Source organism: Mobula hypostoma, chromosome 1 (assembly GCF_963921235.1).
Source record: "Mobula hypostoma chromosome 1, sMobHyp1.1, whole genome shotgun sequence".
NCBI classification, from domain to species: domain Eukaryota; kingdom Metazoa; phylum Chordata; class Chondrichthyes; order Myliobatiformes; family Myliobatidae; genus Mobula; species Mobula hypostoma.
The window spans coordinates 249,356,716-249,370,770 of record NC_086097.1 but is presented as its reverse complement, the minus strand read 5'-3'; the positions used below and the strand labels follow the sequence as shown (position 1 = coordinate 249,370,770).

General features: G+C 43.5%; 1 protein-coding gene across 2 annotated transcripts in view; it reads left to right on the top strand.

The window, feature by feature from the left end:
* LOC134356176 (activin receptor type-1-like) overlaps positions 1-13,406 on the top strand; it is a 77,039-nt gene extending 63,633 nt beyond the window's left edge. For both annotated transcript variants that reach the window (XM_063066887.1, XM_063066896.1), the window contains exons 9-10: positions 7,968-8,098; positions 11,564-13,406. In XM_063066887.1, the coding sequence (XP_062922957.1) occupies positions 7,968-8,098; positions 11,564-11,698 (266 nt within the window). In that variant the 3' untranslated portion in view covers positions 11,699-13,406. The remainder of the gene's footprint in view (positions 1-7,967; positions 8,099-11,563) is intronic.
* The last annotated feature ends 649 nt before the right edge of the window (positions 13,407-14,055 follow it).

Genomic DNA, 14,055 nt, shown 5'->3' with positions numbered 1-14,055 from the left:
TATTTTGTGACAGTCTTCACTGTGGAAGACACTAGCAGTATGCCTGATGTGTGTGAAGAAAGAGAAGTTGGTGCAGTTAGTTACAATAGAGAAAGTGCTCAAAAAGCTGAAAGACCTAAGGGTACATAAGTCACCTGGACCAGATGAACTGCACCCTAGGGTTCTGAAAGAGGTAGCATTAGAGATTGTGGTGGAATGATGCCAGAGGTCTGGAAAATTGCAAATGTCACTCCACTCTTTAAGAAAGGAGGAAGGCAGCAGAAAGGAAATTATAGACCAGTTAGCCTGACCTCAGTGGTTGGGAAGATGTTAGAGTCAATTGTTAACGATGAGGTGATGGAGTACTTGGTGCCACAGGGCAAAATAGTACAAAGTCAGCATGGTTTCCTTCAGGGAAAATCCCACCTGATGAATCTGTTGGAATTCTTTGAGGAGATTAGAAGTAGGATAGATAAAGGGGGTGCAGTGGATTTTTTTTTTAGGCATCCGTTAGTCTCGTAAGACCATGGATTTGCGCCTTGGAAGGTTTCCAGGGCGCAGGCCTGGGCAAGATTTTATGGAAGACCGGCAGTTGCCCATGCTGCAAGTCTCCCCTCTCCATGCCACCAATGTTGTCCAAGGGAAGGGCACTAGGGCCGATACAGCTTGGCACCAGTGTCGTCGCAGAGCAATGTGTGGTTAGGTGCCTTGGTCAAGGACACAACACGCTGCCTCAGCTGAGGCTTGAACTAGCGACCTTCAGATCACTAGACCGATGCCTTAACCATTTGGCCATGCGCCAACACTGGATGTTGTATATTTGGACTTTCAGAAGAAGAAGATGCCACACATGAGGCTGCTTACCAAGTTAAGAGGCTATGGTATTACAGGAAAGTTACTAGCGTGGTTAGAGCATTGGCTGATAGGTAGGAGGCAGCGAGTGGGAATAAGAGGATCCTTTTCTGCTTGGCTGCCAATGACTAGTGGTGTTCTGCAGGGGTTGGTGTTGGGACCATTTCCTTTTTGCTGTATATAAATGATTTCAATGATGGAATAGATGGTTTTGTTGCCAAGTTTGCAGATGATATGAAGATTGGTGGAGAAGCAGGTATTGTTGAGGAAACAGGTAGGATGCAGAAGAACTTGGACAGATTAGGAGAATGGGCAAGAAAGTGGCAAATGAAATACAATGTTGGAAAATGCATTGACATACACTTTGGTAGTAGAAATAAATGTGCAGACTTTTTTCTAAACAGGGAGAAAATCCAGGAATCTGAGATGCAGAAGGACTTGGGAGTCCTTGTGCAAAACACCCTGAAGGTTAACTTGCAGGTTGAGTTGGTGGTGAGGAAGGCAAATGCCATGTTAGCATCCATTTCAGGGACAGAGAGTATCTGTTTCGCAGTGTAGAAGTGTTTAGTTCTAGAGTGCATGCATTGAAGGTGAGAGGGGGTAGGTTCAAAGGGGATGGATGTGAGGTGTAAGTTTTTTTTTTAAACTCTGAGTGGTGGATACCTGGACTGCACTGCCTGGTATGGTAGAGGCAAATACATTAACAGGAGAAAATCTGCAGACGCTGAAAACCCAGAGCATCACACACAAAATACTGAAAGAACTCAGCAGATCGGGCAGCAGTGGAAAAGAGTAACAGTCAATATTTCGAGGGTCTCAGCATGAAATATGGACTATTTACTCTTTTCTGTAGGTGCTGGCTGGCCTGCTGAGTTCCTCCAGCATTTTGTGTGTTGCAAGTACACTAGAGGCTTCTAAGAAATGTTTAGATAAGCATGTGAATATGAGGGAGATGGAGGGATATGGACATTATGTTGGTAGGAGGGATTAGATTTTGAGGATTTTTGATTTACTTTTTAGCTGGTTTGGCACAACGTAGTGTTCCTGTGTTGTACTCTCACGCAGCAGTTGTTGTGGGTTTAAAAACGCACAGCTATAAGCTATCTTATGTATTTATACCTATTAATTGTATGTCCATAAAGTGACGCTAGGCACAGGAGTGTCTGTTCGTAAGGTGACTGGCAGGAAATGATAAAGTCGTGGTGGTTGGGGGTGTGGAGGGGTGGGTTAGTGGGTGGAGGTGTTCATCTGACTTACTGCTTGGGGAAAGTAACTTCCTGAACCTAGTCTTCCTGGCGTGGATGCTCCGTAGCCTCCTCCCTGATGGGAGTGGGGCAAACAGTCCATAAGCAGAGTGGATGGAATCCTTCATGAAGTTACTGGCCCCTTTTCGGCTCCTTTCTGTAAAGTATACTGCAGTGTAATATGTAGAAAATAGTAGAATTAAAGAAGTAGTAATAGCTATAGGATTAAAGAAATAGTAATTGGTATTCAGAAAATGATAGTAGGATTGGGGAGTTATTAAAGGGAATCGATGCTCAATAAATCCATTAGTCTGAGGTTGTACAAATAGGATTGGAGGGAATAGATGGATTGGGTGTGTTTTGGCTTTTGTCTTCAAGAAGGTGCCACACATTAAGTAAAATTTGAGAATCTGATATTGGAATAATCTGCTGACATGGATTGAAGATTGATACTGGAAATCAAACAGCACAAAGAGGTCATTGTGTGGTTGTAGCTGGTGGGGTGCTACGGGCATTCTCCTGAGTCCCAGCTGTTTACTGGCCAGGATTTGGATGAGAAGACCCAAGTGAAGTATAATCAATAGGAACTCGTTGAACGGGTGAGACGTGGACAGTGGATGTGGCTGAAGGTGTGAAGCCGTTCGCTTCGGCAGAAATGACGGCAAAGCTTTTATTAATGGTGAAGGATTGGAGGAACCTCTATTCCTAGCAATGAAATAATGACAGTTAACAATCGGGCACGTGTGATTAGGAGAGCAAATAGCATCCTGTCCTGTATTGCAGGTTACATTTTACTATGTGACTAACAAGTCATTCTGTAGTTAAATAGTGCTGTGGTGGGACCATACCTGTGGATGCGAGGGTTCCATCTTAAAATACTTGCAGTAGAGGGAGTACAATAATTCCATGAATATGGATTGTCAGATCAGCTGAAATAAAACCATAGGATATAGGAGCAGAATTAGGCCATTTGGCCCATCTAGTCTGCTCTTAACACATTCTCTCAGGAGCTGCGTCTCGATGCACCTGGTGCAGATGTGGCCATCGGGGAAGCTGCAAGTCTCCTGGAAATCCCACATCTGACACCCAGAACGGAACACTGGCTCTGTAGATATACCCACTATTCTCAAAAGAGTTGAATAAGAAATAGGAATGAACTTACCTAGCTTCCACCTGTTCTTGCCGAAGCCTTGCTGCTCTGACTCAAGACTACTTCGAAGACTGCTCCGCTAGGCGGTATCTCTTTTGTAGAGACTGGGTTTTTAAAAGCTCTTTGTTGAACCTGCATGGGAGTGCTCCTGTTGGATCTCTGCAGTACTCTAGTCAATGACTCTCATCAAAAAACGTTGCTTTTTCAAGCTGTTTGTTGGACCTGTTGCATCTGCACAGTACTTAAATCAATAATTGGAATGATGTTCTAGTCCTCTTGAAATGAATGTTAACGTTACATTTGCCTTCCTCACCGTCGACTCAACCTGAAAATTAACCTAGTCTGTCCTTCCTTCTACCAAAGCACATGACCATACACCTCCCAACACTATATTCCAATTGTCACTTCTTTGCCCATTCTTCTGATCTGTCTAAGTCCTTCTTTAGCCTACTCACAAACAAGAGAAAATCTGTAGATGCTGGAAATCTAAGCAACACACACAAAATGCTGGAGGAACTCAGCAGGCTAGGCAGCAGCTCTGGAAAAGAGTACAGTTGATGTTTCAGGTAGAGACCCTTCAGGAGGACTGGAGAAAAAAGATGAGTTAGAGTTAGAAGATGGGGGGGAGGTGGGAGGGAGAAACACGAGGGGATAGGTGAAAGTGGGAGAGGTGAAGTAAAGAGCTGGGAAGTTGGTGAGAGATACAGGGTTGGGGAGGATCTAACAGGAGAGGACGGAAGGCCATGGAAGAAAGAAAAGGGGGAGGAGCACCAGAGGGGCATGATGGGAAGGTAAGGAGATGAGATGAGAAGAGAGGGACAAGGGGATGGGGAATGGTGAAGTGGGGGGTGTCATTACTGGAAGTTCAAGAAATTGATGTTCATGTCATCAGGTTGGAGGCTGCTCAGATGGAATATAAAGTGCTCCTCCAGCCTGAGTGTGGCCTCATCGCAACAGTAGAGGAGGCCATGGATTGACATATCGGAATGGGAATGGGAGTGGAATTAAAATGGGTGGCCACTGGGAGATCCTGCTTTTTCGGGCAGAGGGAATGTAGCTGCTCGGCGAAGTGGTCTCCCAGTCTACATCAGATTTCACCAATATACAGCAGGCTACACTGGGAGCACCGATTGCAGTAGATGACCCCAAAAGACTTGCAGGTGAAGTGTCACCTTACCTTGAAGGACTTTTTGGAGCCTTGAATGCTAGTGAGGGAGGTGTTGGGGCAGGTATAGCACTTGTTCTGCTTGCAAGGATAAATGCCAGGAGGGAGATCAGTGAGGAAGGAGTCAAGTAGGGAGCGATCCCTGCAGAAAGTTTTGGGGGTAGGGGGTAAGATGTGCTTGGTGGTGGGATCTCGTCAGAGGTTATGGGGAATTATGTGCTGGATGTGGAGGCTGATCAGGTGGTAGGTGAGGACAAGAGGAACCCTATCTCTGATGGGGTGAGGGCAGACGTGCGTGAAATGGAAGAGATGTGGTTGAGGACAACATTGATGGTGGAGGAAGGCAAACTCCTTTCTTTGAAGGAGGACATCTCCATAGTTCTGGAATGAAAAGCCTCATGCTGAGAGCAGATGCAGTGGAGATGGAGGAATTGTGAGATTGGGATGACATTTTTACAAGTAACAGGGGGTAAGAGATATAATCCAGGTAGTTGTGAGAGTCGGTGAGTTTATAATAGACCTCAGTAGATAAGCTGTCTCAAGAGATAGAGACAGAGAGATTGAGAGAGGGTAGGGAGGTGTCGGAAATGGACCAGGTAAATTTGAGGGCAAAGTGGAAGTTCGAGGCAAAGTTGATGAAGTTGACGAGCTCCACGTTGGTGCAGGAAGTAGCACCAATTCAGTCATCGATGTAGCCTAAGAAAAGTGGAGGAGTGACATCAGTGTATGCTTGGAGCATAGACTGTTCCACGTAGCCGACAAAAAGGCAGGCGTAGCTGGGACCCATACGATTACCAGTGGCTGCAACTTTTATTTGAAGGAAGTGGGAGGAGCCGAATGAGAAATTATTAAGATTGAGGACAAGTTCCGCTAGACGGAGGAGAGTTATGGTGGAGGGGAACTAGTTGGGTCTGGTGTCCAGAAAGAAACGGAGAGCTTTGAGGCCTTCCTGGTGGGGGATGGAGGTGTATAGGGACTGTACATCCATGGTGAAAATAAGATGATGCGGGCTAGGGCACATGAAATCATTGAAAAAATCAAGAGCGTGTGTAGTGTCATGGATGTAGGTAGGAAGAGACTGAACCAGGGAGGATAAGATATTCTACTTCTCTAGCTTCTCTAGTTCCTCAAAACTACCTGCCCCTCTACCTACTTTTGTGTCACTGCAAACTTTGCAAACAAAGTGATCAATTCTGTCATCCAAATCATTGACATACATCGCAAAAATAATCGGACCCAACACAGACCCCTGCAGATCACCATAGTCACTGGCGGCCAACAGGAAAACGCTCCTTTATTCCCACTCTTTGCCTCCTGCCAATCAGCCACTGCTTTATCTACGCTAGAATCTTTTCTGTAATATCATGGGCTCTTAACTTGTTAAGCAGCCTCATGTGTGGCACCTTGTCAGAGGCTTTCTGAAAATCCAAGTCTACAAGAATGGTCAAGAATGATGAGCTTGGAGAAGGACATAAAGATACGGAAGGCGCGGGCATGGAGGGCTATGACCGACATGAAGGAAATCTAGAAGTCGAACCTGACCAGAGGGCTTAAAAAGAGGATTTTCATAGCAGTCATAGAGTCCATTCTCACGTACGGATGCAAGACGTGGACACTCACCAAGACTATGCGAAAGTCTCTAGATGGTTGCTATACATGAATGCTCCGGATGGCTCTTGACGTGAGTTGGCAACAGCACATGATGAATATCAAGCTCTGTAACAACCCACCGATGCTCACCACAAAATCGAGGCGAGAAGACTGCAACTAGTGGGGCACCGTCTACACCACCCCGAGCTACTTGCCAGCCTAGTCATCATATGGGAGGATGAACCCTGGGTGCCATCCCAAGACTATGGTCAACAGGCTCCTAGAAGACACTGATGAGGGAGAGGGAGAAGTGGAGGGTCTGTCATTGTGCCCGATGTCAGCCCCCTAGGCCTGAGTCGCAAGAGTGAGTCAAGTCCACAACATCAAACAATTCTAGTTTGTCTATCTTGCTTGTTATTTCCAAAGAATTCCACCAGATTTGTCAGGCAAGGCTTTCTCTTGAGGAAACCATGCTGACTACAACCTCTTTTATCATGTGCTTCCAAGTACCCCGAAACCACATACTTAACTATCGACTCCAACATCCTCCCAACCACTGAGTTCAGACTAACTGGCCTGTAGTTTCCTTTCTTCTGCTTCTCTCCCTTCTTGAAGAGTGGAGTAACACTTACAGTTTTCCAATCCTCCAGAACCATTCCAGAATCAAGAGATTTTTGAAAGATCATTACTAATCTTATTTTGAATGTTATGATGAGGTTGTATAAGGCATTGGTGAGGCCGAATCTGGAGTATTGTGTTCAGTTTTGGTCACCAAATTACAGGAAGGATATAAATAAGGTTGAAAGAGTGCAGAGAAGGTTTGCAAGGATGTTGCCGGGACTTGAGAAACTCAGTTACAGAGAAAGGTTGAATAGGTTAGGACTTTATTCCCTGGAGCATAGAAGAATGAGGGGAGATTTGATAGAGGTATATAAAATTATGATGGGTATAGATAGAGTGACTGCAAGCAGGCTTTTTCCACTGAGGCAAGGGGAGAAAAAAACCAGAGGACATGGGTTAAGGGTGAGGGGGGAAAAGTTTAATGGGGACATTAGGGGGGCGCTTCTTCACGCAGAGAGTGGTGGGAATGTGGACTGAGCTGCCAGATGAGGTGGTAAATGTGGGTTTTTTTTAACATTTAAGAATAAATTGGACAGATACATGGATGGGAGGTGTATGGAGGGATATGGTCCTTGTGCAGGTCAGTGGGACTAGGCAGAAAATGGGTTGGCACAGCCAAGAAGGGCCAAAAGGCCTGTTTCTGTGCTGTAGTTTTTCTATGGTTTTCTATGGTTTAGTGCCTCCACGATCTCCTCAGCCACCTCTTTCAGAATTCTGGGGGATACACTATCTTATCCAGGTGACTTGTCTACGTTCGGGCCTTTCAGTTTCCAAAGAACCTTCTCTTGAGTAATGGTAACTTCACACACCTCATGACCCCTGACACCTGGAACTTCTACCATGCTGTTGTGTGTCTTCCACAGTGAAGGCTGGTGCAAAATACTTGTTCAGTTTGTCTGCCATTTTGTTCTCCTGCATTACTACCTCCAGCATCGTTTTCCAGCAGTCTGATATCCACTCTCGCCACTCTTTTACACTTTATGTATCTGAAGAAACTTTTGGCATCCTCACATAATGGATAATATTACTTTGTGAAAACTAAATTTCATTTGAATATTATTCTAATTTGGGTTGGCACAGTAGCATAGCGGTTAGTGTCACGCTATGGCAGCACCAGCAATCTAGGTTTAATTCAGCCACTGTCTGGAGGGAGTTTGTATAGTACATTCTGACAATGACTGCACAGATTTCCTCTGAGGGCTGCGGTTTCCACCCACATTCCAAAGATGTATGGGTTAGTAAGTTAATTGGTCACATGGGTGTAGTTGACCGGTGAGGGCTTGTTGGGCCAGAGGTGTCTATGACTATGCTGTATCTCCATCTAAGTACAAGTTAAAAATAAATATGTTTTTTTTTACTTTTGCAGGGATTGCAGAAGAATATAAACCTCCATTCTATGATCTGGTACCGAATGACCCTAGCTTTGAAGATATGCGAAAAATTGTATGTGTGGAACAGCAAAGACCAAATATCCCTAACAGATGGTTCTCTGACCCAGTGAGTTCAATACCCTAGGTTTTGAATAATAATACAGAATATCATTGCAGGGTGCTTTATGTGATCACACAGGAGTTCCCAGCCTGAGATCCGTGGACCCCTTGGTTAATGGTAGGATCCATGGCATAGAAAAGGTTGGGAACCCCTGGTATTGAAAAACCCATCTTTGCCTCCTCCCACCCCATCCCACCATCTTTCCCTCCAGTCACCTTAAAATTATATTCCCTCATTTCCACCCTACCCTGGGGCAAAGCTCTGAGTGTTTGGCTGGCATAGAAGTTCCAGCAAAAAAGAAAGCAAGCCACTGGACTGTTTCAACTCTTCCAGGTCACCTCCAATGTTGTTCACTTTCAGTTGCTCATGCAAAGGAAATGCTTTGTCCATATTCAGAGCAACACACAACATGTTGGAGGAACTCTGCTGGTCAGAGTTATTAAACAATTGATGTTTCTGGCCAAGACCCTTCATTAGTACTGGAAAGGACGGGGGAAGAAGCCATCATAAGAAGGTGGGAGTGATGGTTGAAGCCAGGTGGATGGGCAGTGGTTCGAAGTGAGCAGCTAGGAGGTGATAGGTGGAAAAGGCAAAGGGCTGGAGGGGAGGAATCTGATGGAGGAGAGTGGATCATGGGAGAAAGGGAAGGAAGAGGGGCACCAGAGCACGGTGATAGGCAGATGAGGAGAAGAGAGAAGGGGACAGGTGAAGAAAATTACTGGAAGTTAGAGAAATTGATGGATATACCATCAGGTTGGAGACTAGGAGACTACCTATATGGAAAATGAGGTACAGCTCCTCATTCTGAGAGTGTCCTCATCGTGGCAGAAGAGGAGGCCATGGAATGGGAACAGGGATAGGAATTAAAATGCTTGGCCACCGGGAAATCTTGCTTTCTGTTGATGGAGTGGAGGTGCTATGTTCATGTTATTCAGTTTCAATCAGTCCTGTGTCTAAAAAGCACTAGTGCCTTTGCACAGGAACGATGCAGAATATGGCAGCTTGGAAGCCCTCGGGATCAACCAAATCAGAGCAACAGTGGAGAATTCTGCTGCCATTAATTTCTAAATGCAGCAGAATTTTTAAACTTCATATTAAAACCCAGAAATAGTTGAAACAAACTTTGGATTAGCAAACATCAGTATGTAGATAGACATAAGAAAAACATCTTACATAGATAAGAGAACGAGGAATCAAACAACAGCTCCATTGATGTGCTCCAACATTTAAAGGCATTGAGACTATAAGACACAGGAGCAGAGTTAGGCATCTGTCCCATTGAGTCTACACCGCCATTCAATCATGGCTGATTCTCTTTTCTCCCCCCTCCTCAACCCCAGTTCCCAGTAGCGTTACCTTTGATGCCATGTCCAATCAAGAACCTATCAATCTCTGCCTTAAATACACCCAATGACCTGGCCTCCACAGCTGCATGTGGCAACAAATTCCACAAATTCACCACCCTTTGGCTAAAGAAATTTCTCTGCATTTCTGTTTGAAAGGGTGCCTCTCTATCCTGAGGCTGTGCCCTAGACTATCCCACCCTTGGGAAACATCCTTTCCGCATCTACTCTGTTTAGGCCTTTCAACGTTCGAAAGGTTTCAATGAGATTCCCCCCTCATCCTTCTGAATTCCAGCGAATACAGACCCAGACCCATCAAATGTTCCTCGTATGATAATCCTTTCATTCCTGGAATCATCCTTGTGAACCTCCTCTGGACCCTCTCCAATGCCTTATAAGATGAGGAGCCCAAAACTGTTCACAATACTCAAGGTGAGGCCTCACCAGTGCTTTATAAGGCCTCAGTATCACATCCTTGCTCTTGTGTTCTAGACCTCTTGAAATGAATGCTAACATAGCATTTGTCTTCCTTACCACCGACTCATCCTGCAAGTTAACCTTCAGGGTGTTCTGCACAAGGACTCCCAAGTCTCTCTACATCTCAGATTCTTGGATTTTCTTCCCGTTTAGAAAATAGTGCACACATCTATTTTTACTACCAAAGTGCATGACCATGCAATTTCCAACATTGTATTTCATTTGCCACTTTCTTGCCCATTCTTTTAATCTGTCTAAGTCCTTCAGCATCCTATCTGATTCCTCAACTCTACCTGCCCCTCCACCAATCTTCGTATCATCTGCAAACTTGGCAACAAAACATTGAAATCATTTATATACAGCAAAAAAGAAATGGTCCCAACGCCAGCCCCTGCAGAGCACCACTAGTCACTGGCAGCCAACCAGAAAAGGATCCTTTTATTCCCACTCGCTGCCTCCTACCAATCAGCTAATGCTCTAACCATGTTAGTAACTTTCCTGTAATACCATGGGCTTTTAACTTGGTAAGCAGCCTCATGTGTGACACCTTGTCAAAGGCCTCCTGAAAGTCCAAATATACAACATCCACTGCATCCCCTTTATCTATCCTACTTGCAGTCTCCTCAAAGAATTCCATCAAGTTTGTCAGGCAGGATTTTCCCAAAAGGAAACCATGCTAACTTTGTACTATCTTGACCTGTGTCGCCAAGTACTCCATCACCTCATCCTTAACAATTGACTCTAACATCTTCCCAACTACTTAGTCAAAATGTGGCTGATATTTGACCTCTGAATTGTTCTCAGATCCTTCCCTTCAAATCCAAAAATACTGATATTGCATTCTGATTATTCTCAACCATTCGCCACTTAGAGATTTGTAACCATTTAAGTCAAAGTTTCCAAACTAGGGTCCATGGACCCCTTAATGATATTGGCCCATGGCATAAAAAAGTTGGGAACCCCTGGTTTATGCGAAGGGTTTTCTTACCCAGTCCTCTGTGTCCTGTCTAAAATATGAATCATACTTTTTTAACGTGTAATACTTGCAGGTGGAAAAAGGCAAAAATTAGAAAATTGGTGAGGAGAACAGTGGTGATTGAGACGAAAGCCAACAATTTTTATATGTTTTAAGGAAGGTTTTCGGGTGGTGAGGCTGTGGCATTGAGTGTGAACAAATAATACGAATAACCCTAGCCGTAAGTCTGTAGTTGAAGGAAGGAGATGCAATGGGTTTGGCCAGAGATGGAAAAGCAGGTGCTACATGGAGATGTTTAGGCCAGGGAGAATGTATATTTAAAGCAACAGCCATAAGACGTAGGAGCAGAATTAGGACATTTGGTCATCGGGTCTGCGCCACCACTTCATCATGGCTGATCTATTTCCCTCTCAGCCCCAATCTCCTGCCTTCTCCCCGTAACCCTTCATGGCGGTTGATAGGTTCTTGATTAGTCCGGGTGTCAAAGGTTACAGGGAGAAGGTAGGAGAATGGGGTTGTGAGGGATAACAAACCAGGCATGATGCAATAGTGGAGCAGATTCAATGGGCCATATGGCCTAATTCTACTCTTATGTCTTATCACGTGCGGGATACAGGAGACTGAATTTTAAAAAGTAGCTGGGCTGAATTATAACACTACTGATTTATGTTTCAGACTTTGTCTGCTCTTGCCAAGCTGATGAAGGAGTGCTGGTACCAAAACCCTTCTGCGCGACTCACTGCATTACGTATCAAAAAGACTTTGGGGAAAATAAGCAACTCATTAGAGAAGGTGAAAATGGACTGCTGATTGGAAAGGAGAACCAATAATCTATCACTATCGACAAATACGAGGTCTGCTGCATAGGGTGAAAAGCAGACCTCAGGCTGCTCAGTGTTCGCTTTTTACAGTCGAACATACAGCAGTAACCGTGGGCAACTAGGGCACCGTGGTTTAATGGCAGATGAATCGATGCCTGTGACCAGACCAATCACTCAACCATGCCTGTTCCTCCTGATACATATAGGCAGTGGTTGCATCTTCACTGGCCACACTCTAATTTGAGTTCTATTTGGAAGGGGAAGTTTTGCACTAAATATTTTTGTTTTTGCATTGCTGTACAATTATCAAGTAGGCTGCAAATAGCCCTGACCTGTGTATTTATATTCCGTCTGTAAAATAGCATGCAGCTTTTCATTCTGAATAGGCAAAACATGATGGCTTTGTTACAGGAGAAACTAGAACCATCTAATGGTTTACTGGACTATAATATAAAGTGGTCCTTGTGTTTAAATGTAAAAGGAGGACACATTCACCAGCTAATAGTGGTGGTGCCTTGACACTAAAGATAGTTGTTTAAGGTTAAGTTATGCAACTGAGCTAAGGAGAAGTGTTCCGCAGTAGTACATGTATCATTTTAACGCTAATGTTCATGCAGATTGTGTGTGTTTGCCTTTGGTGCTGTATCCAAGATTTAAAATTATTTTTTATATTTTCATCATAGGAAGTAACAGTCCTTTGAGTTACAAGTTAGAATTGCTTTCTTTTATCTAGAATCACGCAGTGACTTCTGATTTTTCCTTATTGTTAACTACAGTTAAGAATTAGTTTGTCTTTATGTAAGTGCCCAATTACTTAACTTCAGTCATGGTCAGAACACTCCTGTAACGTCTTCCTGAAAATAATGACCGTGGAAAGTCAAGGAAATTGCTAATTTTCATCTTGTGTAAAGTGGCAAACACTAATCAGGACATTGTACAGGAAGGGGCCGAACGAAGCCTTCAAGCATCGCTTCCTTGTATAGTTGCTGGAAGATGAGGAAATTAGTCACAAATACGTAAAGGAACAAAAATCTGCATTGATGATAATTGTTCCCCTGAAATACTGTCATAGAATATTAATATGGTCTTTAATGTAAATGTATACAGCCTGCTTTATTACCTTTTTGTTATTATGTGTTTTAATTTGTGCAATGGTTCTCACAGAGCACTCAACATATTATGTTGTTTTAAACAGAAGAGCTTACTGGGTTATTTTTCTGTGAGAGTATGTGCATTAGTTAACAGGTAAATTTCATTTCATTTGGGACATCGGAGGTGCTTTAACCATTTGAATATCATTCTTGCACTGTTATACTTATCACTGAGGTATATTTGCTTTCAAAGAGCAATAATTGCATTTTAAAGCTTGCTACTCCTGCAGTTTTGTGCACAGACAAACCATCATGACAATAGCTGCAGCCCAAGTTAATGTCCCTCACTATGCTTAGTAACCAGTTTGGTTAAAGTATCCATTTGAATCTAACTTTTAAACAAAGTATTTCTGAGCAATATTAACTACAGTACTATGTCACAATTATTACGTGCTGCATTATACGATACCACAACTGTTTCAGTGCTCACATTATTTAAGCCTTAATTCTTAAGACTGGTGCAATTTTTTGCTACGTTAAAAATGCACCAATCTCAAAGGTTTTTCATTTAATTCAGAAACACTAATAAAGGTATGTCCTGTGTGTTACTCACTTCAGTCTTTGTTTCCATTATTTATCGTTAATTTACCCACTTCAAGATGCTGCAAATATTCAGTTTGGGATAGTAAATGTTTATAAGGTGACATTGCTAAAAGCTATTCTGCAATCAATATTGGGAACATAACACAAAATTAATGTCAGAGCTGGGAGTTTAAATTATGTATAACATAGAATAGTATAGGCTCTTCGAATCTCGATGTTTTGTTGAACTTTTAACCTACTCTAACATTAAGGACGTGTTTGGCACAGCTTTGTGGGCCGAAGGGCCTGTACTGTGCTGCAGGTTTTCTATGTTCAATGTACTATGTTCTAATCTAGCTTCCCACCTACCTATCCCTCCAATTTTCTATCATCCATTTAAGAGATTCTTAAATGCCCATAACGTATCTGCCTCTACCACCACCCTGGTAGAATATTCCACTCACTCACCATCTCTGTACCAAGAACTTGCCTCTGACATGCTCCTCCAATCACTGATTGCCTTAAAATGATGCCCTGAAGTATTGGACATTTCCACCCTGGGAAAAAGGTCTCTACCCACTTGAATTCGGACTCTTATACAGCTCTATCAAGTCACCTTTCATCTTCCTTCACTCAAAAGAGAAAAGCCCTTGTTTGCTCAACCTGTCTTCAT